Source organism: Eubalaena glacialis, chromosome 4 (genome assembly GCF_028564815.1).
Source record: "Eubalaena glacialis isolate mEubGla1 chromosome 4, mEubGla1.1.hap2.+ XY, whole genome shotgun sequence".
In the NCBI taxonomy this organism is placed as follows: domain Eukaryota; kingdom Metazoa; phylum Chordata; class Mammalia; order Artiodactyla; family Balaenidae; genus Eubalaena; species Eubalaena glacialis.
This window is the reverse complement of record NC_083719.1, coordinates 168,499,597-168,525,302: the sequence shown is the minus strand read 5'-3', so window position 1 is coordinate 168,525,302 and position 25,706 is coordinate 168,499,597. Positions and strand designations below refer to the sequence as shown.

Below are 25,706 nucleotides of genomic sequence, written 5' to 3'. Positions count from 1 at the left end.
GTAGAGAGTTACGCTCCATCTCCTTGAGGGCAGAGAATCTACATAAATTATTTGGAATTCTAAATGGAGGATTGTCGCTTCTCCCCAATTTATATCAGTATAGACTCACAGATGCTTATTTTATATTTTGGGTTATAATCTAGTACTGCTTTATTTTGTTGCTCAAATTGTTCCGTCTTTGGCCAGTGGGAGCTCTTTCAGTTTGTTCCTCTGTCCCTTGGACATACCCCTATCACTGTGTAGTTTTTTGTTTTGGTTTTGGAGCACTTCCTTCCTTTTGGTACTGTAAGGTGCTCTAGGCTTATTTTGTGTATTCCCTGGCCCAGTACCAGAATCATCTATTTCTCTAGTAGCCTTGGTTTCTTTTCTTGGAGAATCATATTAGAAAGCAAGATCTGGGCCTTAGGTTTACTCATTGCTACTGGGGTGTCTTTGCTTTTAGATCCTCTCAGCTGACAGAGCAAGGGAATATATGTATATACTAATCTCTGTGTGTGTGTATAAATATTTCTATATGTAACCATGTGTGTGTGTATGTGAGTGTGTATATTTCTATATGTAACCACTTGTGTCTGTGTTAAGCTACATATTAGTTCATACTAATGTCTCCAACTCTAATTTATTACCACACGGATCTTTCTAGCCTTCTCCCCTTCCTTACCTATAACCTGCCATTCCAACAACAGTGAGAAACCTAGCTCCCACCATCTGCCATCCCTTGACTTTAACCATTCAGTTCCAGTCTGCATGTTTAGTAGTATCTGAATTGTTAATCCATACTGCCCAGAAAACTACTTTGTTAACCAGAGTACAGTACTTATGTGCAGTTCCTTTTGTCTTACAGACTCCACTCATTTCCAAAGTTAGTAAGGTCAGCACCTTTTCCACCACCTCCTTCATTGGTTTTTGTCATACATTTGTATTATATTTAGATCGTTGTGTCAGATTCTGTGTTCCATTCTGGGACCCCCCAACATCCTAAATGATTTTTTAAAATTTGCATACATTAAGTTTAACTCTTTGTGTTGTAAACTTCTATGAGTTTTCAAAAATGCCTTGTGTCATGTATCCACCATTACAATATCATACAGAATAGTTTCACTAAAAATTTCCCTTTGCTTCACCTATTCAACCATCTTCCCCTGCCCCACTCCAAACTTCTGGCAACCGCAAATCTTCGTACTGTCTCTACATATCAGTAATACTTCTTTTTTATTTTAAATTAATGGTTGTCCTGCAGTTTGCAATATAAATTACAACTAATCTAAGTCTACCTTTGAATAATACTATATTACTTCCTAGGTATTACAAATACCTTGTAATAGAGTAATCCCAATTCCTCCCACCCATCCCTTATGGCATTATTATCAGTCATTTTACTCATCATATGCTATAAACACCCAATTCATTGTTATTATTACTTCAAGCAAACAGTTATCTTTTAGATCAACTAAGAATAAGAAAATACCTTGACTTATTTCTTCTTTGTCACTCTTCCTTAATGTAGATTCACGTTTCTGACCTGCATTATTTTCTTTTCTCCCTGAAGAACTTGGTTCTTCATTTTCTTGCATGGCAGGTCTGCTGGTAATGAAGTTTTTGCTTGTTTGAGAAAGTTTATTTCTCATCCCTTTTGAATTCCTTGAATATTGAATTGTAGATTGGCATTTCCTTTAAATATTTCTCTTCTTATTTGTGTGGTTTCTAATGAGAAAATCCACTGTAATTCTTATCCTTGTTCCTGTATGGGTAACATGTGTTTTCTCCTTATCTTTGGTTTTTGGCATTTGAATATGATATGCTTAGGTGTGCATTTTTGGTATTTATCCTTTTTGGCATTCTCTGGACTTCCTGGATCTGTGGTTTGGTGTCTGTCACTAATTTTGGAAAATTCTCAGCCATTATTATTTCAAATATTCCTTTTATTTTATTCTCTTTTTCTTCTCCTCCTGGTATTCTAATTATCAAGTAATTTTAAATGATCAAATTTAAATGTATTTTTAACATGGGAGGATATATATGATATATCAATAAGGAACTTAAGGGCATGAAACAATAATCATTTATTATTTTTCACAGTTTCTCTGGGTCAGGAATGCAGACAGGCAGCAGAGACAACTTATCTCTCCTGTACAAAGCCTGGGGTCTCAGCTGAAAGACTCAAAGGTTAGAGGCTAGTATCATCTGAAGTGTCTTTCACTCACATGTATAGTAGTTGATGCCAGTTCCTGGCTGAGACCTTAGCTAGGGCTGTTGGATTAAACATCCACTTGTAGTCCCTTTGTGTGTCTTGGGCTTACAATATGGTGGCCAGATTCCAAGGGTGAACATCAAGTGAGCCAGGTGGAAAGCATATTCTTTCCTCGGAAGTCACATAACATTACTTCCACTGAATTCTTCTGGTCACGGCACCTAGAATCCCCTGCACAGATTGAAAGGAAGGAAACAGAGACCTCATTTCTTGGTGGGAGAAGTGTCAGTGTCACATTATAGAAGAGCATGTGATATGGGAGGTATATTGGTGTGGTCATCTTGGGAAAGTACAATCTGCCACATCTGTCAGAATTAAAAATGCACATATACTTTGAGCCAATAGTTCAACCTCTACCAGTTTATCTTATAAATATAGATGTACACATACCCAGAGATATCTGCATGAGAATGGTCATTGTGCATTGTATGTGACAGCAAAAAACAGAAACCATCTAAATACCCATCAATTAAAGAAATGGTAAATAAGTTTTGGTATCTGTACAATGGCATATATCATGTAGTTGTTAAAAACAATAAGGTTTGTATATGCAGATGTGGCAAGATCTGTAAGATACAAGTTAAACATTCAGAATTTTTCCATTAAAAACAAGAATACATGTGTGTATTTGCACAAAACATTTCTGGAAAGAAAGAAGAAAAACTTGATACCAGTTACCTATAGGATGGAGCTGCTAACATATCACTGTGTGCTCTTTTGTGCTCTTCATATTCTTTAGCATGTGTCTGTTTTCCTCTTGTTTAAATAAATGGCCAAAAGAACACATGGATGTGCAATTGGATATGAATTTTGTAATATGTTCTTAAAACATGAATAAAACCTGTCTGTAATAGGATTTAGTGTGATATATATTTTGTTCTTTTTGTTTTCAGTTTTTTTCAGATTTTTCTGAAGTGTTTATGTTTAATCTGTGTACTTTTTAAAAAGCTAATGAAATTTAAAAAGAAAAAAATGTCATTTTGGTGGGAGTGTTCTAAGGCCCGGGGAAATGGGACTGGAAGTAAAGATAGAATATGGGGTTGCCATGGGTATTTTGCTTACAGCAGCAAGAAGCCTGCTTAGGCTGCTGTAACAAAATGTCACAGGCTTAAGCAAAAGAAATTTATTTTCTCACAGTCCTAGAGGCTACAAGTCTAAGATCAAGATGTTGGCAGGTTTGGTTTCTTCTGAGGCATGTCTGCTTGGCTTGTAGAAGGCCGCATTTTCACTGTGTCCTCACATGGTCTTACCTCTGTGCATGTGCCTGTCTGTGTCCTAATCTCCTCTTATAAGGACACCAGACATACTGAATTAGGGCCCAATCTAAAGACCATCTTTTAACTTAATTACCTCTTTAAAGACCTTAACTCCAGATTCTGAGGGTACTAGAGGTTAGGACTTAAACATATGAATTGGGTGGGAGGGACATAATTCAGCTCATAATTAAGCCCTTTCATTGGGTCCTATAGAAAGATTGCTTTTCCTACCATCCCATTCATTCTTTCAATTCAAACATATTTGACATAGTTCTCTGGCCTCTCTCTGTAAGGCCTTTCCTGTGATCTCTGGATTATAGAGTGCGTGGTCCGTAAGCCTAATAAAGGCTAGGCTGAGGCAGAATCTCTGAGCCCATGGCTGACCCTGGTTCCAAACACCCAGGTCACCTGTTCTAGTCCCAGCAGAGCTAAGCAGCTCTTCTCAAGGAGGCCATGACCCAGAACTAGAAATTTAAGTAAATAGAGAGTTAGCATACAGCAGATATATATATATTTTTTAATTAATTAATTAATTTATTTATTTTATTTTTGGCCGTGTTGGGTCTTCGTTTCTGTGCGAGGGCCTTCTCTAGTTGCGGCAAGCGGGGGCCACTCTTCATCGCGGTGCACGGTCCTCTCACTATCGCTCGCGGCCTCTCTTATTGCGGAGCACAGGCTCCAGACGCGCAGGCTCAGTAGTTGTGGCTCACGGGCTTAGTTGCTCCTTGGCATGTGGGATCTTCCCAGACCAGGGCTGGAACCCGTGTCCCCTGCATTGGCAGGCAGATTCTCAACCACTGTGCCACCAGGGAAGCCCTAGCAGATATTTTTTGACTGCATAACATCTAAACCATATTCCTGTGTTTGGGGAATTCTTCTCTTTTTCCGTCTTAGTAGGAAAGAGAGACCACTTCACATTCGAGAGGCTAAAATGACCATATACTTGATTTTCCAGCTTCCCTTATACATCAAGTACAGGTGTGTGATCCAAGTTTGGTCATTTAGTTGTACTCACCCTGGACTTTGAGTCAGAAGCTAGGAATGTAAAGGAACAGGAACAATGTAGAGTGCACTCTGGTGGTTGTGGCGGCAGCAGTAACATTGAGTTTGTAGAGGAAGGAAGAGGAGGAGCTCAGCAAAAGTAGAGTCTGTCTACTGGGTGTGGGAGTGGTGGTAAGGCTGTACCATCCACTTTTCAATAGCAGTAGTGTTCTCACAAGTCTGGTTTTCTAGTGTGATCCTGACTGTAGTCCAGAATGTTGCCTGGCCTCCGTGGTTTATGCTCATTTTCCAAGCCTAGTTCTGTGACTATCAATGCTTTTACAGCTCCCCTGTCCATTTTCTTTGTACATGAGCCAAAGTCCATTTCTGTTGCTTGAAACTGAAGAAACTTGACAGATATACTTCTTATGAAGCTACCTGCTGAAACTCAGAGTTTTATTTTACATCTTTAAAATACAGCTTAGATTACCAGTGTTTCTTTTTTTTTTACTTACTTACTTACTTACTTACTTAATTTTTGGCTGCATTGGGTCTTCATTGCTGCATGCAGGCTTTTCTCTAGTTACAGTGAGTGGGGGCTACTCTTCATTGCGGTGCGGGGGCTTCTCGTTGTGGGGGCTTCTCTTGTTGTGGAGCATGGGCTCTAGGTGCAAGGGCTTCAGTAGTTGTGGCACTTGGGCTCAGTAGTTGTGGCGCACAGGCTTAGTTGCTCCGCAGCATGTAGGATCTTCCCAGACCAGGGCTCGAACCCTTGTCCCCTGCATTGGCAGGCAGATTCTTAACCACTGCGCCACCAGGGAAGTCCCACAAGTGTTTCTAAATGGGCTCATTTTAGCATTTTGGATGGAGCCATCTTTCATTGTGCAGGACTGTCTTGAGTATATTTAAATGATTAGCAACCTTGATCCCTTCCCTTAAATGCCACTAGCACCTCCCTTAGTCATTGTGAGAAACAAAAAGGCTCTCACACATCTCCAAACTTAACCTGGGGAAGGGGGAGGATACCATACACTCATGAGAACAACAAGTCTAGGTGATTGATATCTTTCAGGTCTGCATTTCTAGGATTCCATCATTTTGTTATTTCTTAATATCTCATGAACTTGCCTAGACTCACTGAATATTTTGTTTTATACTTAAAAAGTAATACATGGGCTTCCAGCTTCTGACAATAGAAGAATAGCTCCTATCAGACCAATTCATCTGTGGATGAGAACCAAACTCTGGACAAAATATGAGAAACAACCACCTGAAGGCATTGAAGAGAAACCAAAAGCAGACAAATACTGGACAACTGTCTACATTTGGCTGAAGAGACTGTCACAGGGTAAATATTCTAGTTTTTACAGCTTTTGCCTAGGGGCAGGCCACAGTCAGTGCCAACAGAATGGTTAAAACCTGATTAGAAACCTGTAGTCTCACTGTCATGAAGAATCACAAGGCAGAGTTTGGGGCAACCTTAGCATATGGAAAGTGGAGGGGCCTTAAAAAGGAGAGAGCCAGAGATGGGGAGCCCTGTATTCTGTGCATAAACTCTGCCCAAATCTCTGGCTGACCCCTGAACCACACCATGCACAGGACAGACTCACAGTAACCCAAGAAAGAACTGAAGAGAGATTTTTGCTGCTGCCTATTACTGAGATGACAGAGTTTGAAATTTGAGCACTGCTAAATTAACTACCTGCTTAAAAAAAAAAAATCAGTACTTCTTAAAGAAACATAACAAAATCCAAGTCTACATTATAAACTATACAATGTCCAGGATAAGGTAGACATATGAAGAAATGGGAAAATGTGACCAATATTCAAGGGAAAGGCAATCAGCAGAGACCAAACCCAAGATGACTCAGATGCTGGAATTAGTGGGCAGATTTTATTTTATTTTTATTTTTTAAAATTTTTATTGGAGTGTAGTTGATTTACAATGTTTTGTTAGTTTCAGTTGTACAGCAAAGTGAATCAGTTATACATATACATATATACACTCTTTTTTAGATTCTTTTCCCGTATAGGCCATTACAGAGTATTGAGTAGAGTTCCCTGTGCTATACAGTAGGTCCTTATTAGTTACCTATTTTATATATAGTAGTGTGTATATGTCAATCCCAATCTTCAAATTTATCCCTCCCCCACCCCTTGCCCCCTGGTAACCATAAGTTTTTTTTCTACGTCTGTAACTCTATTTCTGTTTTGTAGATAAGTTCACTTTGTACCCTTTTTTTAGACTCCACATATAAGCAATATCATATGATATTTGTCTTTCTCTGCAGCCAGCAGATTTTAAAACCACTGATATAACTATGTGCAGGGATTTAAAGGAAAATATGTGTGCAATAAATAAGTCAATAGGAAATCCAAGCAGAGAACTAGAGACTATGAAAAAGTAATAGAAATTTTGTAACTGAAGAATAAAATATCTGAAACATAAAAAGAATCACTGAATAGGCTTAACCTTTGGAAGCGAACATAAGAAAATGTTAGTAAACTTGTAGATATATCAACAGAAAATGTCCTAACTGAAGAATAGGGATAAAAAGCTTCAGTTACCAGTAAAACAATGTTACAGGTCTAAGATACATGTAGTTGGAATTCAAGAAGAAGAGGGGAGAGAGAGAATGGGACAGAAAATATATTGAAAGGAAATAATGGCCAAAATTTTCCCAAATTTGTTTAAAAAAAACAAAAACATATATTTACAGATTGACTACACTCACTGAACCTCAAGCAGAATAAATACAAAGGAAACCACAGCTAGGCACATCATTGACCAATGCTGTGCACTAGCAATATAATGTGAACCATGAATGCAAGCCACATATGTAATTTAAAACTTTTTGGGGAGCGGATCCAGATGGCAGAGGAGTAGGATGTGGACCTCACCTTCTCCACACGGATACATCAAAAATACATCTGCATGTGGAATGACTCTCACAGAACATCTACTGAATGCAGGCAGAAGACCTCAGACCTCCAAAAGGGCAAGAAAGTCTCCACATAACTGGATAGGACAAAAGAAAAAAAAAAAGAGAGAGAAGCAAATTGGTACAGGACCTGCACCACTGGGAGAGAGCTGTAAAAGAGGAAGGGTTTCCACAAATGGAGAAGTCCCCTCACTGGTGGGGAGGTCAGCCAGGACACCGGGGGAGCTTTGGAGCCTCAGAGGAGAGCACAGTAGCAGGTTTGCAGAGGGCAAAGCAGAGAGACAGACCTGCACAGACAATTGGTGTTGACAAGCACTCCCCAGCCTGAGAAGCTCATCTGTTGGGGTGGGCAGGGGCTGTGTGCTGACACTCGGGCTTTGGAGGTCAGACCCTGGGGAGAAGACTAGGGTTGGCTGAGCAAAGATAGCCTGAGGGGGCTAGGGTGTGGTGCGCCACAACCAAGGGAGTCCGGGAAGAAGCCTGGGCCCACCAGAGAGGCAAGACACCATTGTTGGGGGGCATATGAGGAGAGGAGGAGGCCCACCATAGGAGCTTCTTTCTCCTAGTGCTCTCAGACAGCAGGGCACCGCCTACACAAGCTACAGGGGCAGGCACAAGCCACTGCTGCCATCTCAGACTCCAGAGATGGGCGTGGACCGCTGCCACCACCAAGGGTCCTATGAACAGGTGCAGGTCACTGTCCCTACCTTCCTGGGAGTATGTGCAGCCCACCAATGCCAGGGGTCCTGTGACCTGGTGCCAACCACTGCCCCCACCTCCCCAGGGGTGCATGCAACCTCCTGCAGCTGCCAAGAGTCCCACAGCCAAATGCCATCCACTGCCCCTGCCTCCCCAGGAGTATGTGCAGCCAGCTGCCTCTGCTGAGGGACCCGCGACCGGGAGCCAGCCGCTGCCCCTGCCTTCCTGGGAGCGTGTGCGCAGGCCATGCACCTGCACACCCCCTATCAAGGGGATAATGGCCAGCACATGCTGAGGAAAGAGATGGCAAGCATCCAAACCAAAAACAGCCCTCACACTGAAAAAATATTAAACCCACACAAGCTATGCAGGGAAGCTCCCACATATAAATAGCCCTGCAAGACTACAGTAGATATTTGTTTCTCCTAAACTCAACAGAGTAAGAGAAATATAAGCAAAAGGAAGAAGCAGAGGAACCACTCTCAGTTAAAGACCAAGAGAATTCCCCTGAAGGAACAAACCATGAAACAGACCTCTTCAGTCTAACAACGAGTTCAAAAAGGAGGCAATGAAAATACTCAAGTAATTAAGAAAGGCTATTGACAGAAATGCAGATTACTGTGAAAAGGAACTAGAAACTATAAGGAGGAGCCAAGAAAAATTAGAAAATTCATTTGCCGAGATGAAAGCTGAGCTCAAGGCAAAGAAGAAGAATGGTTAATGCAGAAGAAAGAATAAGTGACCTGGAAGATAGAATAATGGAAATTACCCAATCAAACAGCAGACAAAAGCCAAATGAAAAAAAATGAAAACAATATGAGACATATGGGATAATATAAAGTAGGCCAATCTACGCATAGTAGGGATTCCAGAAGGAGAAGAAAGAGAAAAGGGGATTGAAAATGTATTTGAAACTATTATGGCTGAAAACCTCCCAAACATAAAGAAGGAAACAGATATCCAGATCCAGGAAGCACAGAGTGTCCCAAATGAGATGAACCCAAACAGACCTACACCAAGACATATTATAATAAAATTGGCAAAAGTTAAAGAAAGGATTCTAAAGGCAGGAAGAAGAAAAACAAAGAGTTAATTACAAGGGAACCCCCATAAGGCTATCAGCTGATTTCTCTACAGAAGCAATGCAGGCCAGCAGGAAGTGACAAAATGTATTCAAAGGCTTGAAAGAGAAAAATTTCCAACCTAGAATACTCTGCCCAGCAAGATTATCATTTAGAATAGGAGGAGAAATAAAGAAGTTCTTAGACAAGCAAAAACTAAAAGAATACAGCAATACTAAATCTATCCTAAAAGAAATACTGAAAGGTCATCTCTAGAAAAGAAGCAAGAAGATATAGGAAGGAGGAAATCGCAATTGGAAAGTAAGTGACTTAAATTAGCTAGTATACAGATCAAAAAGAAAAAAATAAGCTATTTGTGAAAGCAATGATTAAACACAAGGAACAGCAAAAGGATAAACATGAAGATGTAAAAAGGGACATCAAAATCATAAAACGTGGGGAAGGAGAGTAATAAAATGCAGATTCTTTTCTTTCTTTTTCTTTTTCTGAATATGTTTGAGGCTCTATGACTATCAGTCTAAAGCAAGCAGATATAGGAAGGGGTTAACATACTTGAAAAATAGGACAACCCACAAATCAAAAATATACAATAGACTCACAAAAACTGAAAAGAAGAGAACACAAACATAAAATAAAAGGAAATCATCAAATCACAAAAAGAAAAACAAAAAGAAAGGAACAAAGAAGAAACAAAGAATCTACTGGAAAACAAGGTTTGAAATGGCAATAAATACATATGTGTCAATAATTACCTTAAATGTCAATGGACTGAATACTCCAATCAAAAGACACAGAGTGTTAGACTGAATAAAAAACACCAAGAGCCTACAATGTGCTGCCTACAGGAGACCCACCTTAGGGCAAAGGACACACATAGTTTTTTTTTTTTAATTTGGTTGTTCTGGGTCTTAGTTTCGGCAGGCGAGCTCCTTAGTTGCAGCAGGTGGGCTCCTTAGTTGTGGCTCGAGGGCTCCTTAGTTGCGGCTCACCGGCTACTTAGTTGTGACACATAGGCTCCTTAGTTGCAGCACATGGGCTCCTTAGTTGTGGCATGCAAACTCTTAGTTGTGGCATGCATGTGGGATCTAGTTCCCTGACCAGGGATTGAACCCAGTCCCCCTGCATTGGGAGTGTGGAGTCTTAACCACTGTGCCACCAGGGAAGTCCTAGGACACACGTAGATTGAAAGTGAGGGGGTGGAAAAAGATATTTCAGGCAAACGGAAGTGACAAGAAAGCAGGAGTTGCAATACTCATATCAGACAAAGTAGACTTTAAAGTAAAGACTATAAAGAAAGATAAAGAAGGACACTATATAATGATAAAAGGATCAATACAAGTAGAGGATATTACCTCATCAACTTATATGCACTTAATATAGCAGCACCCAAATACATAAAACAAATACCTACAGGCATAAAGGGAGAAATCAGTGGGAATACAATAATAGTAGGAGACTTTAACACCCCACTCACATCAATGGACAGATCTTCCAGACAGAGAATCAGTAAGGCAACAGAGATCCTAAATGATACAATAGAATAGTTAGACTTAATTGATATTTTCAGGACGTTACATCCAAAACAAAACAAAACGGAGTACACATTCTTTTCAAGCGCACACAGAACATTCTCTACGATTGACCACATACTAGGGCACAAAACTAACCTCAGCAAATTTAAGAGTATAGAAATTATTTCAAGCATCTTCTCTGATCACAATGGCATGAAACTAGAAATCAACCACAAGAAAAGAAATGAGAAAAAAACGACTACATAGAGACTAAACAACATGCTACTAAAAATCCAGTGGGTCAACTAGGAAATCAAAAAGAAAATTTAAAAGAATACCTTGAGACAATGCAAATGAAAACACAACCATACAAAACCTATGGGATGCAGCAAAAGCAGTTCTTAGCTGGAAGTTCACAGTGATACAGGCCATCATCAAAGAAACAAGAAAAATCTCTAGTAAACAACCAAACCTACCACCTAAAAGAATTAGAAAAAGAAGAACAAACAAAACCTAAAGTCAGCAGAAGGAAGGAAATAATAAAGATCAGGGAGGAAATAAATAAAATAGAGATTTTTTTTTTTAAAGTAGAAAAAAATCAATAAAACCAAGAGCTGGTTCTTTGAAAGGGTAAACAAAATTGAAAAACCTCTGGCCAGGCTCACCAAGAAGGAAAGAGAGAGAACCCAAATAAACAAAATAAGAAATGAAAAAAGAGAAATCTCAACTGATACCGCAGAAATATAAAAAACCATAAGAGAATATTATGAACAATTATATGCCAACAAATTTGACAACCTAGAAGAAATGGACAACTTTCTAGAAACATACAGCCCACTGAAATTGAATCGAGAAGAAATAGATGATTTGAACAGACCAATCACTAGACGTGAAATAGAATCTGTAATTTAAAAAACTCCCTACACACAAAAGTCCAGGACCAGATGGCTTCACAGGCGAATTCTACCAAACATACAAAGAAGAATTTAAACTGATTCTTCTCAAACTCTTCCAAAAGATTGAAGAGGAGGGAATACTCCCAAAGACATTCTATGGAGCCATCATCACCCTGATACCAAAACCAGACAAAGACACCACCAAAAAAGAAAATTACAGGGCAATATCTTTGATGAATATAGATGCAAAAAACTCAACAAAATATTAGCAAACCAAATCCAACAACACATAAAAAAGATCATACACCACGACCAAGTGGGATTCATCCCAGCTTCACAAGGATGGTTCTACATTTGCAAATCAATCAATGTAATACACCACATTAACAAAAGAAAAGTAAAAAACCACATGACCATCTCAATAGATGCAGAAAAAGCGTTTGACAAAATTCAACATCCATTCATGATAAAAACTCTTACAAAAGTGGGAATAGAGGGAAAATATTGAACTTAATTAAAGCCATTTATGACAAACCCACAGCCAATATAATACTCAATGGTGAAGAGCTAAAAGCCTTCCCGCTAAAATCTGGAACAAGACAAGGATGCCCACTCTCACCACTTCTATTCAACATAGTATTGGAAGTCCTAGCCACAGCAATCGGACAAGAAAAAGAAATAAAAGATATCCAAATTGGAAGGGAAAAGGTAAAATTGTCATATGCAGATGACATGATACTATATATAGGAAACCCTAAGGACCCAACACAGAAACTACTAGATCTAATAAATGAATTCAGCAAAGTAGCAGAATACAAGATTAACATTCAAAAATCAGTTGCATTGCATTCTTTTTTCTTTTTTTTTTTTTTGGCTGTGTCGGGTCTTCATTGTGGCATGTGGGATCTTTTGTTGTGGTGTGTGGGCTCTTCACTGGGGCGCATGGGCTTCTTGCTAGTTGTGGCATGCAGGTTTTCTCTCTCTGGTTGTGGCGTGCGGGCTCCAGGGCACATGGGCTCTGTAGTTGTGGTGTGTGGACTCCAGAGTGTGTGGGCTCTGTAGTTTGGGACACGCAGGCTCTCTAGTTGAGGAGCAGGCTCAGTAGTTGTGGTGCGCGGGCTTAGTTGCCCCGCAGCATGTGGGATCTTAGTTCCCTGACCAGGGATCGAACCTGCGTCCCCTGCATTGGAAGGCAGATTCTTTGCCACTGGACCACCAGGTAAGTCCCTTGGTTGCATTTCTGTACACTAAAAATGAAATATCAGAAAGGGAATGTAAAAAAAAGAAAAAACTTTTAAAGTAGCACCCCCTAAAAATAAAATACCTGGGAATAAACCTGACCAAGGAGGTGAAATACTTGTACGCTGAGAACAATAAGACATTAATAAAGGAAATTAAAGAGGATTCAAAGAAATGGAGGGATATCCCATGCTCTTGGATCGGAAGAATTAATATTGTTAAAATGGCATACTACCAAAAGCAATCTACAGATTTAATGCAATCCCTATCAAAATACCCATGACATTTTTCACAGAACTAGAACAAATAATCCAAAAATTTATATGGAACCATAAAACCCAGAATTGCCAAAGCAATCCTGAGGGGAAAAAAAGCAGGGGACATAACTCTCCCAGACTTCAGACAATACTACAGAGCTACAGTAATCAAAACAGTGTGGTATTGGTACAAAAACAGACATATGGATCAATGGAACAGAATAGAGAACCCAGAAATAAACTCACACAGTCAATTAATCTTCAACAAAGCAAGAATACAAAATGGGAAAAAAGACGGTCTCTTCAGCAAGTGGTGCTGGGAAAGTTAGACAGCTGCATGTAAATCAATGAAGTTAGAACACACTCTCACACCATGCACAAAAATAAACTTAAAATGGCCTAAAGACATAAACATAAGATGTGACACCATAAAACTCCTAGGAGAAAACATAGGCAAAACATTCTCTGACATAAATTGTACCAGTGTTTTCTTAGGTCAGTCTCCCAAGGCAATAGAAATAAAAACAAAAATAAACAAACAACCCAATTGAAAAATGAGCAGAAGACCTTAATAGACATTTCTCCAAAGGAGACATACAGATGGCCAGTAGGCACATGAAAAGATGCTCAACGTCACTAGTTATTAGAGAAATGCAAATCAAAACTACAATGAGGTACCACCTCACACCGGTCAGAATGGCCAACATTAAAAAGTCTACAAATAACAAATGCTGGAGAGGGTGTGGAGAAAAAGGAACCCTCCTACACTGCTGAGGATGTCAGTTGGTGCAGCCACTGTGAAAAACAGTGTGGAGGTTCCTCAGAAAACTAAAAATAGGATTACCATATGATCCAGCAGTCCCACTGCTGGGCATATACCCAGACAAAACTATAATTCAAAAAGATACATGCACCCCTATGTTCATAGCAGCACTCTTCACAATAGCCTAAACATGGAAACATGTCCATTGATGGATGAATGGATAAAGGAGATGTGGTATGTATATACAATGGAATACTACTCAGCCTTAAAAAAGAACGAAATAATGCCATTTGCAGCAACATGGGTGCAACTAGAGATTATCGTACTAAGTGAAGTAAGTCAGAAAGAGAAAGACAAATATCACATGATATCACTTACATGTGGAATCTAAAATATGGCACAAATGAACCTATCTACAAAACAAACAGATTCACAGACATAGAGAACAGACTTGTCGTTGCCAAGGGGGAGGAGGGTATGGGAGGGAAGGACTGAGAGTTTGGGATTAGCAGATGTAAACTATTATATATAGGATGGAGAAACAACAAGGTCCTACTGTGTAGTGCAGGGAACTATATTGAATATCCTGTGATATTCCACAGTGGAAAAGAATATAAAAAAAGAATGTCTATATGTGTATAATACAAAAAAGAATGTCTATATGTGTATAACTGAGTCACTTTGCTGTACAGCACAGAGTGGCACAACACTGTAAATCAACTATACTTCAATTAAAACATTTTTTTAAAACTTTCTAGTAGTCACATTAAAAAAATAAACAGAAGCAGATAAATTAACTTTAATATTTTACTTAACCCAGTATACCCAAAATATTATTATTTCAACATGTAATGAGTACAAAATTATTATTGAAATATCATATGTATATATATGTACTTGTGTATATATAAATATTTTCTAGTAAATATTCTGGTGTGTCTTTTATATATAACAGCACATCACAATTCAGACTAGCCACGTTTTAAGCACTTAATATCCATATGTGGCTAGTGCCTATGATATTAGGCAGAGAAGTCATAGACAAATCACTGAAAACCGAAAATTTTAAAACAGACAGAAAAAAAAATCACATTACATACGGAGAATCAATATTTGAATGTCCATTGGCTCCTCATGAGAAACAACAGTGGCCAGAAAACAATAATGACCTTTTATATGCTGAAAGAAAAAAACTGTCAACCCAGAATTCTATAACCAATGAAAATATTCTTCAAGAATGAAGATGAAATAAAGGCATTTTCAGGTAAAAGAAAACAAAGCTGATTCATTGTCAGCAGGCCTGCACTACAAGATATTCTAAAAGAAGTTCTTCAAGTTAAAAGGAAATAATACCAGACGTAATCTTAAGAAGGAAATGAAGAGTATTAGAAATAGATAAATATAAATATATATATATTTATATTTGTCTGGATAAATATAAATATATTTATATTATAGAAATGTATAACTAATTTTTCTTCTCAGTTTCTTTAAGATGATAGGATTGTTTAAAGCAAAAGTATAATACTGTGTTATGGAGTTTATCATGTAAGTGCATATAACTACCATGGATATAGAATTCATTTATGTCTGGACTGGAAAAGCTCTATCTTTATCTTTGGAAAAGCTCTGTCTTTGTCTCCAGGGATGCCTGGATGGCTGTTTTTGATTCCTGGCCAAGATAAGGGAAGTGGATGTGGTCTTTAAATGCCACTGACCACCCCCGGGGTCATCTTCTTTACTGCTGGTTTGCAGCTGGCCTATATGGTTTGACAAGCCTTGCTTGATACACACAAGGCCCCTGCCGAGCGTTTCTCCTTTGAGCTCCCCCAAACCAAAATTTCTTATATAGCTCCAGAGACACAGCATAGTCTGTGCGTGTGGATAAGGGGAGATTGCACATGGAATATCTCTGACTTCCATAAAGACTTTCTTGCACAGTCTTTATTTTGCTGCATTGTACCCTTTGCCTTCCATGAGTAGTCTCAGAGCTGTCTGATGAGTCCTGAACTGAGAAAATCTTTGTAATAACTGTAGCATGAAGAAGAACCATATATTTGCAAGGTTCTTGCATTCTATGAGAAATCATATATTAGCTCTAAATACACTATGAAGAACTAAGAATGTATATATATTTTTTAAACATCTTTATGGGAGTATAATTGCTTTACAATGGTGTGTTAGTTTCTGCTTTATAACAAAGTGAATCAGTTATACATATACATATGTTCCCATATCTCTTCCCTCTTGCATCTCCCTCCCTCCCACCCTCCCTATCCCACCCCTCTAGGTGGTCACAAAGCACCGAGCTGATCTCCCTGTGCTATGCGGCTGCTTCCCACTAGCTATCTATTTTACATTTGGTAGTGTATATATGTCCATGACACACTCTCACCCTGTCACATCTCACCCCTCCCCCTCCCCATATCCTCAAGTCCATTCTCTAGTAGGTCTGTGTCTTTATTCCCGTCTTGCCACTAGGTTCTTCATGACCTTTTTTTTTTTTTTTTCCCCTTAGATTCCATATATATGTGTTAGCATACTGTATTTGTTTTCTCTTTCTGACTTACTTCACTCTGTATGACAGACTCTAACTCCATCCACCTCATTACAAATACCTCCATTTCATTTCTTTTTATGGCTGAGTAATATTCCATTGTATATATGTGCCACATCTTCTTTACCCATTCATCCGATGATGGACACCTAGGTTGCTTCCATGTCCTGGCTATTGTAAACAGAGCTGCAATGAATATTTTGGTACATGACTCTTCCTGAATTATGGTTTTCTCAGGGTATATGCCCAGTAGTGGGATTGCTGGGTCGTATGGTAGTTCTATTTTTAGTTTTTTAAGGAACCTCCATACTGTTCTCCATAGTGGCTGTATCAATTTACATTCCCACCAACAGTGCAAGAGTGTTCCCTTTTCTCCACACCCTCTCCAGCATTTATTGTTTCTAGATTTTTTGATGATGGCCATTCTGACCGGTGTGAGATGATACCTCATTGTAGTTTTGATTTGCATTTCTCTAATGATTAATGATGTTGAGCATTCTTTCATGTGTCTGTTGGCAATCTGTATATCTTCTTTGGAGAAATGTCTATTTAGGTCTTCTGCCCATTTTTGGATTGGGTTGTTTGTTTTTTTGTTATTGAGCTGCATGAGCTGCTGCTTGTAAATCTTGGAGACTAATCCTTTGTCAGTTGCTTCATTTGCAAATATTTTCTCCCATTCTGAGGGTTGTCTTTTGGTCTTGTTTATGGTTTCCTTTGCTGTGCAAAAGCTTTTAAGTTTCATTAGGTCCCATTTGTTTATTTTTGTTTTTATTTCCATTTCTCTAGGAGCTGGGTCACAAAGGATCTTGCTGTGATTTATGTCATAGAGTGTTCTGCCTATGTTTTCCTCTAAGAGTTTGATAGTGTCTGGCCTTACACTTAGGTCTTTAATCCATTTTGAGTTTATTTTTGTGTATGGTGTCAGGGAGTGTTCTAATTTCATACTTTTACATGTACCTGTCCAATTTTCCCAGCACCACTTATTGAAGAGGCTGTCATTTCTCCACTGTATATGCTTGCCTCCTTTATCAAAGATAAGGTGACCATATGTGTGTGGGCTTATCTCTGGGCTTTCTATCCTGTTCCATTGATCTATATTTCTGTTTTTGTGCCAGTACCAAACTGTCTTGATTACTGTAGCTTTGTAATATAGTCTGAAGTCAGGGAGCCTGATTCCTCCAGCTCCATTTTTCGTTCTCAAGATCGCTTTGGCTATTCGGGGTCTTTTGTGTTTCCATACAAATTGTGAAATTTTTTGTTCTAGTTCTGTGAAAAATGCCAGTGGTAGTTTGATAGGGATTGCATTGAATCTGTAGATTGCTTTGGGTAGCAGAGTCATTTTCACAATGTTGATTCTTCCAATCCAAGAACATGGTATATCTCTCCATCTATTTGTATCATCTTTAATTTCTTTCATCAGTGTCCTATAATTTTCTGCATACAGGTCTTTTGTCTCCTTAGGTAGGTTTATTCCTAGGTATTTTATTCTTTTTGTTGCAATGGTAAACGGGAGTGTTTTCTTAATTTCACTTTCAGATTTTTCATCATTAGTATATAGGAATGCAAGAGATTTCTGTGCATTAATTTTGTATCCTGTTACTTTACCAAATTCATTGATTAGCTCTAGTAGTTTTCTGGTAGCATCTTTAGGATTCTCTATGTATAGTATCATGTCATCTGCAAACAGTGACAGCTTTACTTCTTCTTTTCCGATTTGGATTCCTTTTATTTCTTTTTCTTCTCTGATTGCTGTGGCTAACACTTCCAAAACTATGTTGAATAATAGTGGTGAGAGTGGGCAACCTTGTCTTGTTCCTGATTAAGAATGTATATTATAATTCTCAGCAACCACTAAAAATGCAAAGAGGTATAGCTAAAGGTGAACATGTAAATTAAAGTGGAATCTAAAAAAATTTCAAAACATACACCCTGTAAAAAAATGTAAGCCTAATTGAACGGTATAAAATAATAAGTGAAAGGTTGCCTTTCTGTCCCTTTCTAAAATATCAAAGAAGAATCTGGGTGGACAGCTTGTTGTATTCTTCCAGATATTTTTGTATGCACATATGCATATATAGATAAAGAATGTTTCGACACATATAGACTGGCAGCTTGCTTTTTCATATGAATCAGTAATATATCACGGTCAAATTCCAAGGTCAGGCATACAAATCTACCTCATTCTATTTAATGGCTATATAACATTTCATGGACTAGATGCAGTATAAATTGCTTATCTATTCCCTTATTGATAGATAACGTAGATTGTCTTCAAATTTTCACCATTGTATTAGTTTCCCATTGTTGCTGTAACAAATTACCACAAACTCTATGGCTTAAAACAACATAAATTTATTCTCCTACAGTTGTGGAGGTCAGAAGTGTGAAATCATTTTCACTGGCTTAAGGTCCAGTTCTCAGCAGGGCTGGTTCTTTCTGGAGGTTCTGGGGTGAAAATCTGTTTCCTGGCCTTGTTTTCACCTTCTGGTGGCCCCCTATGTTCCTTGGTTTATGGCCCTTTCAACCATCTTCAAAGCATATCACTTCAGTCTCTGCCTCCATCATCATATAGCCTTCTCTTCTTCTGACTCTGATTCCTTTTGTGTTCTTCTTATAAGGACCGTTATAGATCCCCCTGGATAATAATCCAGAATAATCGCCCCCTCTCAAAACCCTTCAGTAGATCCTCAGAGTCCCTTTGTCATATGTATAATGTTTACAGGTTTATTATTCAGCCTACCATAACCATTAACTTAAAAGTAATGTTTTAGTTAACATCCTTGAACAAATATCCCTATACAGTTGTGTGATTATTACTTGTAGTAGAATCCTAGAAGTATTTAGAAATGCAAGGTCAAAGTAATATACCTTTTACATTTTGATAGATTCTCAACAAAATACCCACTAAGCATTGTACTGTTACTCCCTTAGACTCTTTCATACAAGAATTGGTGGCTGTCCAACCTCTGCTTTCTTACATTTTGGGGTTTAACTGGGATTCTCTTGGAAGAACTTACCTTCTCAGCAGTTCCCTTTTGCACCTCTATAGTCTTGCAGGTACTTTGGTTCTTTTAATTTTCATAGTCAATGGAAACCATCTGACAATATATCTTAGAGATCTGTCTATCTGAATTCAGTTAGGAGCTCCATCACTCTAACAGTATTACCTTGGGAAGATTTTGTAACCTTTCTGAACTGTTTCTTTATCTGCAAAATGGTTTAATTATAGTATCTTCCTAATAGAATGTCTGTGAAACTTAAATGGGTCACTGTATACAAAGTTTCTATCATAATCCCTAACATGTAAGTATTCAATAAACATTAACTAATATTATTTTTATTATTTGCTTTATGTCTCAGAAATTCCTTATTTCTGTTCTACTAATGATATTTTCCCTAGTTTTCCAGCACTGCTCTAAATGTTCTCTGATTTTTTTCCTTTCATTTAATTTGGATTTTGAGTGGGAGGGAGGTAAATGGATGTGTTCAGTTACTCTGACAGATCCCAGGGTGGGATATAAATTCCCTCTTGGCAGGAAATTTGTCCTTTTTTCCATATCACAGCACATGCCATGTGTCTTTGCTCCAAGTGGGTACTCAATAAATATTTGTTTAATTGTTGATGGGTGGTTCCAAAAATAACATAAATAGTTGCTTTGAAATATTTAGAATCCTGAGACGTTTTCAGAATGGTTGCTACACATCCCAGTGTCACCTTCTTACCAAGTCTTCCAGAGGAGAAGATGTTCCTGGGTAAACAGGAATGGGTTTGCCATTACAGGAGTCAGTGACGTTTAGGGATATAGCTGTGCTCTTCAGCCGGAACGAGTGGTTGCACCTGGACTCTGCCCAGAGAACCTTGTACCGGGAGGTGATGCTGGAGAACTACAGCACCCTGGTCTCGCTGGGTAAGGAGCCTTGCCTGTCATGGAGAGTCTGCCGTGGGAGCACTTTAGAGCTCCCTCTGAGGTTCAGAGTCTGCAGGTTTCTATCCTGTGTGCCCCTGGGAAAGGACAAATCTCTGTAGAATTGAAAGTGTACCTGTTTGTTGTGATGCCCTTCATGCTGCTGTTCACCGTCTGCCTTCCTCCCGCCCCACCTCCTGATCAGTTCCCTCCTACTCCAATGACTAGAGCCCAGTTTAGATTCTGAAAAGCATATAGGACTCCCATCTTAGAGGGATTCATAGCCAGGGCCCTATATTGTTTCCTCCATCCCGCTGAAGGCCTCAGTCCCCCTCAGGAGTGCTTATGCTGCCTTCTCTGCCCTGTAGGCTCCAGTTAGTGAGTTCTGGGGTTGCTTTTCATGCCATTTGTTCAAACTCCATTTCCTTACTCATGAGCAGGGATTCCATTTTCAATGCCAAAGTTGATCTGCCAGCTGCAACATGGAGAAGATCCCTGTATGGTGGAAAGAGAAATCCCTCAAGATATCTGCCTAGGTGAGTAAGTGACTGGGGGGTGGGCACGAGTGTCTTTATACATGAGCAGGTCATGAGGAGTGCTCCGAAAACTTTCCTGGAAATTCTGAGCCTTATTGAAATGCTCAGGACCCCTTGACAAGGCTCCTTGGTTGTAATGGTTTTCTTTGCATCAAGAAGGTCCTTGTCTTGACATCTTCCTTCTCATACCACTCCCTGCATTCTCTTTCCTTTTCCCTTTTTTTGCAGCCTCACTCACTTTCTTCTACCATCTTTGGCCTCTTGGTCTTCATGGTTTTCTTTCCATCTGCATTAACACATGTTCATGTCTGATAGATATTAAATACTTTACACCTTCTGCCATATTTTGAATTTTTTATAATTTTTTTCATTTCTTTTACCACCCACATATTTCAAAGTATTGTCAACATTCCTTTGTCTCTGATTTCTTAACATTTCCCTTTTATTTTCTTGGAGACTGGGTTGTCATCTCCCACTATTATATTCAATCAGCTGTCATTAACATAACCACTGTAGCCTTTCTAGTCCAGGGGTCAGCAAACTTTTCCTATAAAGGGCCAGATAGTAAATATTTTGGCTTTGGGGGCCATAAGGTCTCTGTTGCAACCATTTAAATCTGTGGTTATAGTGCAAAAGCAGCCAGAGACAGTACTTAGATGAATAGGTGTGGCTGTATTCTAATAGGACTTAACAAAAACAGGTGGCAGCTGAATTTGGTCCAGAGATCCATAGTTTGCTGACCAGTCTTCTAGCCTAGTCTAATTTAGTTGGTCTTTATCATAAAACTGTAGGTTGTCAGGATTGGAGGATCACTTAAAGATGATCAAATTTATATACTTCTTTTTATATCTGAAGGAACAGAGTATCAGAGATCTTAAAGTACTTTGGTCACAGAGCTAGAAAGCTGAAATCTGATGAAAGAAGCCTAAATAGATCACCAATGTCATTTCTATTCACCATATGACATAGATTTGCCAATATTTTGCTTCCGTCTTTGTGGTTTAACCTTTAATCTGTGATTCTTTATGGTCTCATCAATGTCCACTTCCACTTCAGCTCAGTGTTCTGGCCATATCTGCGTACTCATTATCATTTGTGTGTTATTCCTTCAGCTTGAGTCACCTCTTCCATCTTATCCACTGGAAGACTACTTATCCTTCAAGATCCATCTGTCTACCTAAAATGCCTCTCTTATCTGTAGGTTTTCCTTATCTTTCCTACTTCCCAGTCAGCATTAATTTTTCCATCATTTGTGTTCATATATCACTTTCTACATACTTTGAGCACATTCATTATGGTATCTATCATGATGAATTATAGTTATTGTGTTTATATTTATTAGTATTAGTTATTTTTCTAATAAGATTGTGCATATTTAAGGGAGAGGCCAGGTCTTTGAATTTTGTGCCTCTAGCATCTAATATATTGGCTTTAGTAATATTTTTAAATTTTTGAAATTCAATTTTAATTGAATTGAGTTGCCTCTGTGATTAACTCAGTGCCAGTGAGGCTCAAAGTACTCAGTCCAGCCAGATCATTGCAGCTACATTATTTTTCAGATTCAATTCTGTCCTTCCTCTGATCCAAGCTGCTCAGTTTACCAAATATGACCACTTTTGTCTTATTATTATCTGTCTAAGAACTTATAACACCTTCTGTTATCTAGATTTTTCTAAATTCTTCTACTAGTTATTCAGTAACTCTATATTTGGCCTCACTGTGCTTAACCAAAATTTTAACTAAGTCCAACCTGGATTTCCTTCTTTAGTCAATAAGCCTCCCCTAAATAGGTTTACTTTCCCCACAGATGACTTTGACAGGCCTTCTTTCTGACTCACAGGGTCCTCTTTTCTTTTTCTATTGAAATCCAACCCATCTCTCTTGTCCATCTTCCTTCATACAACCATTCTTTACTAATATTGTTGATATTTGTATCCTCATTCTCTGAACCTCAAACCTGAATTATGCAGTTGAGGCGTCTCACATCATGGAGAAATGAACTATTACTGTTTGGTCATTTATTATTTCATATTATCATTGCTGATTATTCAGTATTTGTTCAATATATGACTGATTGAGTCTCAGGTGTCCAGTAAGAGAAGAGAGAATCTCTTTTCATTTTCAAGGTCACCTGCCCTTCAGAATAACTTTTGCCCCTCACTCCCTGTGCTCGTTCATTTTTTTTTTTTATCTAAGATATTCTAATTGTGTACTTGTCTTGTACACAATAAGGAATTAACAAATCATCATAAGACATATCCACTGCTCTCCCTGAACAAATACTTGAATTATTTTCACAGACTTTATATATATAAGTTAAGTAATTAAATATTTTGAAAATGTGTTTTGAAATTCTAAGAAAGAGGTGGATTATTTAGGCTTAAATAATTGAGTTTCTGTAAGTAAATGAGATTAGAGTAGTAGGGTAAGTTTCTAGATGGGCAGGGAAGGTCATATTGTGGGAAAGGATAAAAAGAGAAAGTACCTTGGTTGATCCTTGAAAATCCAAACTGTTAGGTTTCCCATGGATCATTAAGAAAAATCTATATTTGTATACAGATTTATAGCCTATATTTCTTGTTCCTATTTAATTTCAATAAAATATATTTTAATACTAAAGCTGGATGGATTTTATTAACATAAATAACCTATATTTTACTTAAGTTGTATAGTTTATTTAAGTACATACAATTACCTAATTACAGTGATCTAATTTTAATCTATTTTCAATCATGTATTGATTAAAGTAAGTTAAGTGTTAACTCAGAGTTTCTTAGAATCAGCTCAAGCTAAATCTTTTCACTTAGAATCAGATCTGAGCTTGGGGCTTGGGCATACTTCAGAACTTCACATCTCTTGTAGACTTTCATTAGTCTCAAAAGATTCCTGCCTTTACTTCTCTCAAGTGGCAGTGTCTTCACTGTCACTGTTAATTTGTCCACTATATTCTCCCACACTATTCCTTAACCTATTTACTTCTCCTTTCATTCCATTTTGTTTTTCTCCAGATTCAAGTTTATATTTGAGATCAGATGGTATCAAACCTCTTTTATATGTATCATTGCCAATTTTTTTGTCCCACTGATGCATGTTTATCTCTTCCAGCAGAGGAGCCATTAATTCTTCTGATTTATTACAGGTTTCAAGACGTGGCCTGAAATAGAAGCACTGCCTCCCGAAGAGGACATTTCTATAGAAGAAACATCTCAGGGAATAATAAAGAAAAAATCCATTAAGTTTGGTCACTTGGATGTCACGTTTGGAGAAGCTTTGGAATTTGAGGGCAGGAGACAGCAAGAGCAACAGAAGAAATCTCTCAGGCAAATGATGGCCTCACACAAAAAAACCATCAGTGAAGCTGGAAACCAGACAAGTCTTGAATTAGGGAAAGGCTTATTTATAAATACAGTTCTTGTTAGACAACAAAGTGCTCCTATAGAAAGGATACCCAATATATATTATACTTTTGGGGAAGATTTTAAACAGAATTTTGATCTAATGAGATGTTTCCAGATTTACCCAGGAGAAAAAGCTCATATTTACAATGAATGTGGAAAAAGCTTCAACCAGAGTCTACATCTTATTGAACACCAGAGAATTCATACTGGTGAGAAACCTTACAAATGTAATGAGTGTGGGAAAACCTTCAGCCACAGATCATCCCTTCTTGCCCATCAGAGAATTCATACTGGAGAGAAACCTTACAAATGTAATGAATGTGAGAAAGCATTTAGCAGTAGTTCAACCCTTATCAAACATCTGAGAGTGCATACTGGAGAGAAACCCTATCAATGCAAGGAATGTGGTAAAGCCTTTAGCCAGTGTTCAACCCTCACTGTACATCAGAGAATTCATACTGGCGAGAAACTCTATAAATGTGGAGAATGTGAGAAGGCCTTCAATTGTAGAGCAAAACTTCATAGACATCAAAGAATCCATACCGGTGAGAAACCCTATAAATGTAGTGAATGTGGGAAAAGTTACAGCCAGTTTACATCCCTGGCTGAACATCAGAGGCTTCATACTGGAGAACAACTGTGTAAATGCTTGGAATGTGGGAGAAACTTCACTCGCATCTCAACCCTTATTGAACATCAGCGGATTCATACTGGACAAAAACCATATCAATGTAATGAATGTGGGAAAGCCTTCAACCAGTATTCATCCTTTAATGAGCATCAGAAAATTCATACTGGGGAAAAACTTTACACATGTGGAGAATGTGGGAAAGCCCTTGGTTGCAAATCTAACCTTTATAGGCATCAGAGAATTCATACTGGAGAGAAACCCTATCAGTGTAATCAGTGTGGAAAAGCTTTCAGCCAGTATTCATTCCTAACTGAACATGAGAGAATCCATACTGGAGAGAAACTCTATAAATGTATGGAATGTGGGAAAGCCTACAGTTACAGATCAAACCTTTGTAGACACAAAAAAGTTCACAATAAAGAAAAACTCTATAAATGGAAGGAATATGGGATCAGAGAATTTCTTAGAGGAGATAAGCCTTGTGAGGTTTAATTCATCTCTCAAATACTTTAAGATTTCTCATTGGAGAATAATCAGGAGAATAATAAATAGGGCACAGACTTCTGATAGATCAAGTCTTTCTTTTTCTTCTTCTAGAGAAAATAGTTACCATTAAGTAATGGTAAAATTAATCAACGAATATTAAGAGCACTGACTTGTCAACTTTTATAAGAACCAGTAAATTCTAAGGTTTCTAAAAACATAAAAATTTTAAATTCATAGAAAAATGTAAAAGGCCTAAGTTCAAAAAAAATGAAAATAATGGAATATAAGTTTTATTTCCTTCATTAGACTTTATTCC

The 25,706-nt window shown here is 38.2% G+C and overlaps 1 protein-coding gene across 1 annotated transcript in view; it reads left to right on the top strand.

Moving 5' to 3' along the window:
• Window positions 1-25,396, top strand: part of ZNF879 (zinc finger protein 879) — a 52,508-nt gene extending 27,112 nt beyond the window's left edge. The window contains exons 8-10 of the mRNA XM_061189011.1: window positions 20,216-20,342; window positions 20,780-20,875; window positions 24,015-25,396. Coding sequence (XP_061044994.1) covers window positions 20,216-20,342; window positions 20,780-20,875; window positions 24,015-25,396 — 1,605 coding nt within the window. The remainder of the gene's footprint in view (window positions 1-20,215; window positions 20,343-20,779; window positions 20,876-24,014) is intronic.
• The last annotated feature ends 310 nt before the right edge of the window (window positions 25,397-25,706 follow it).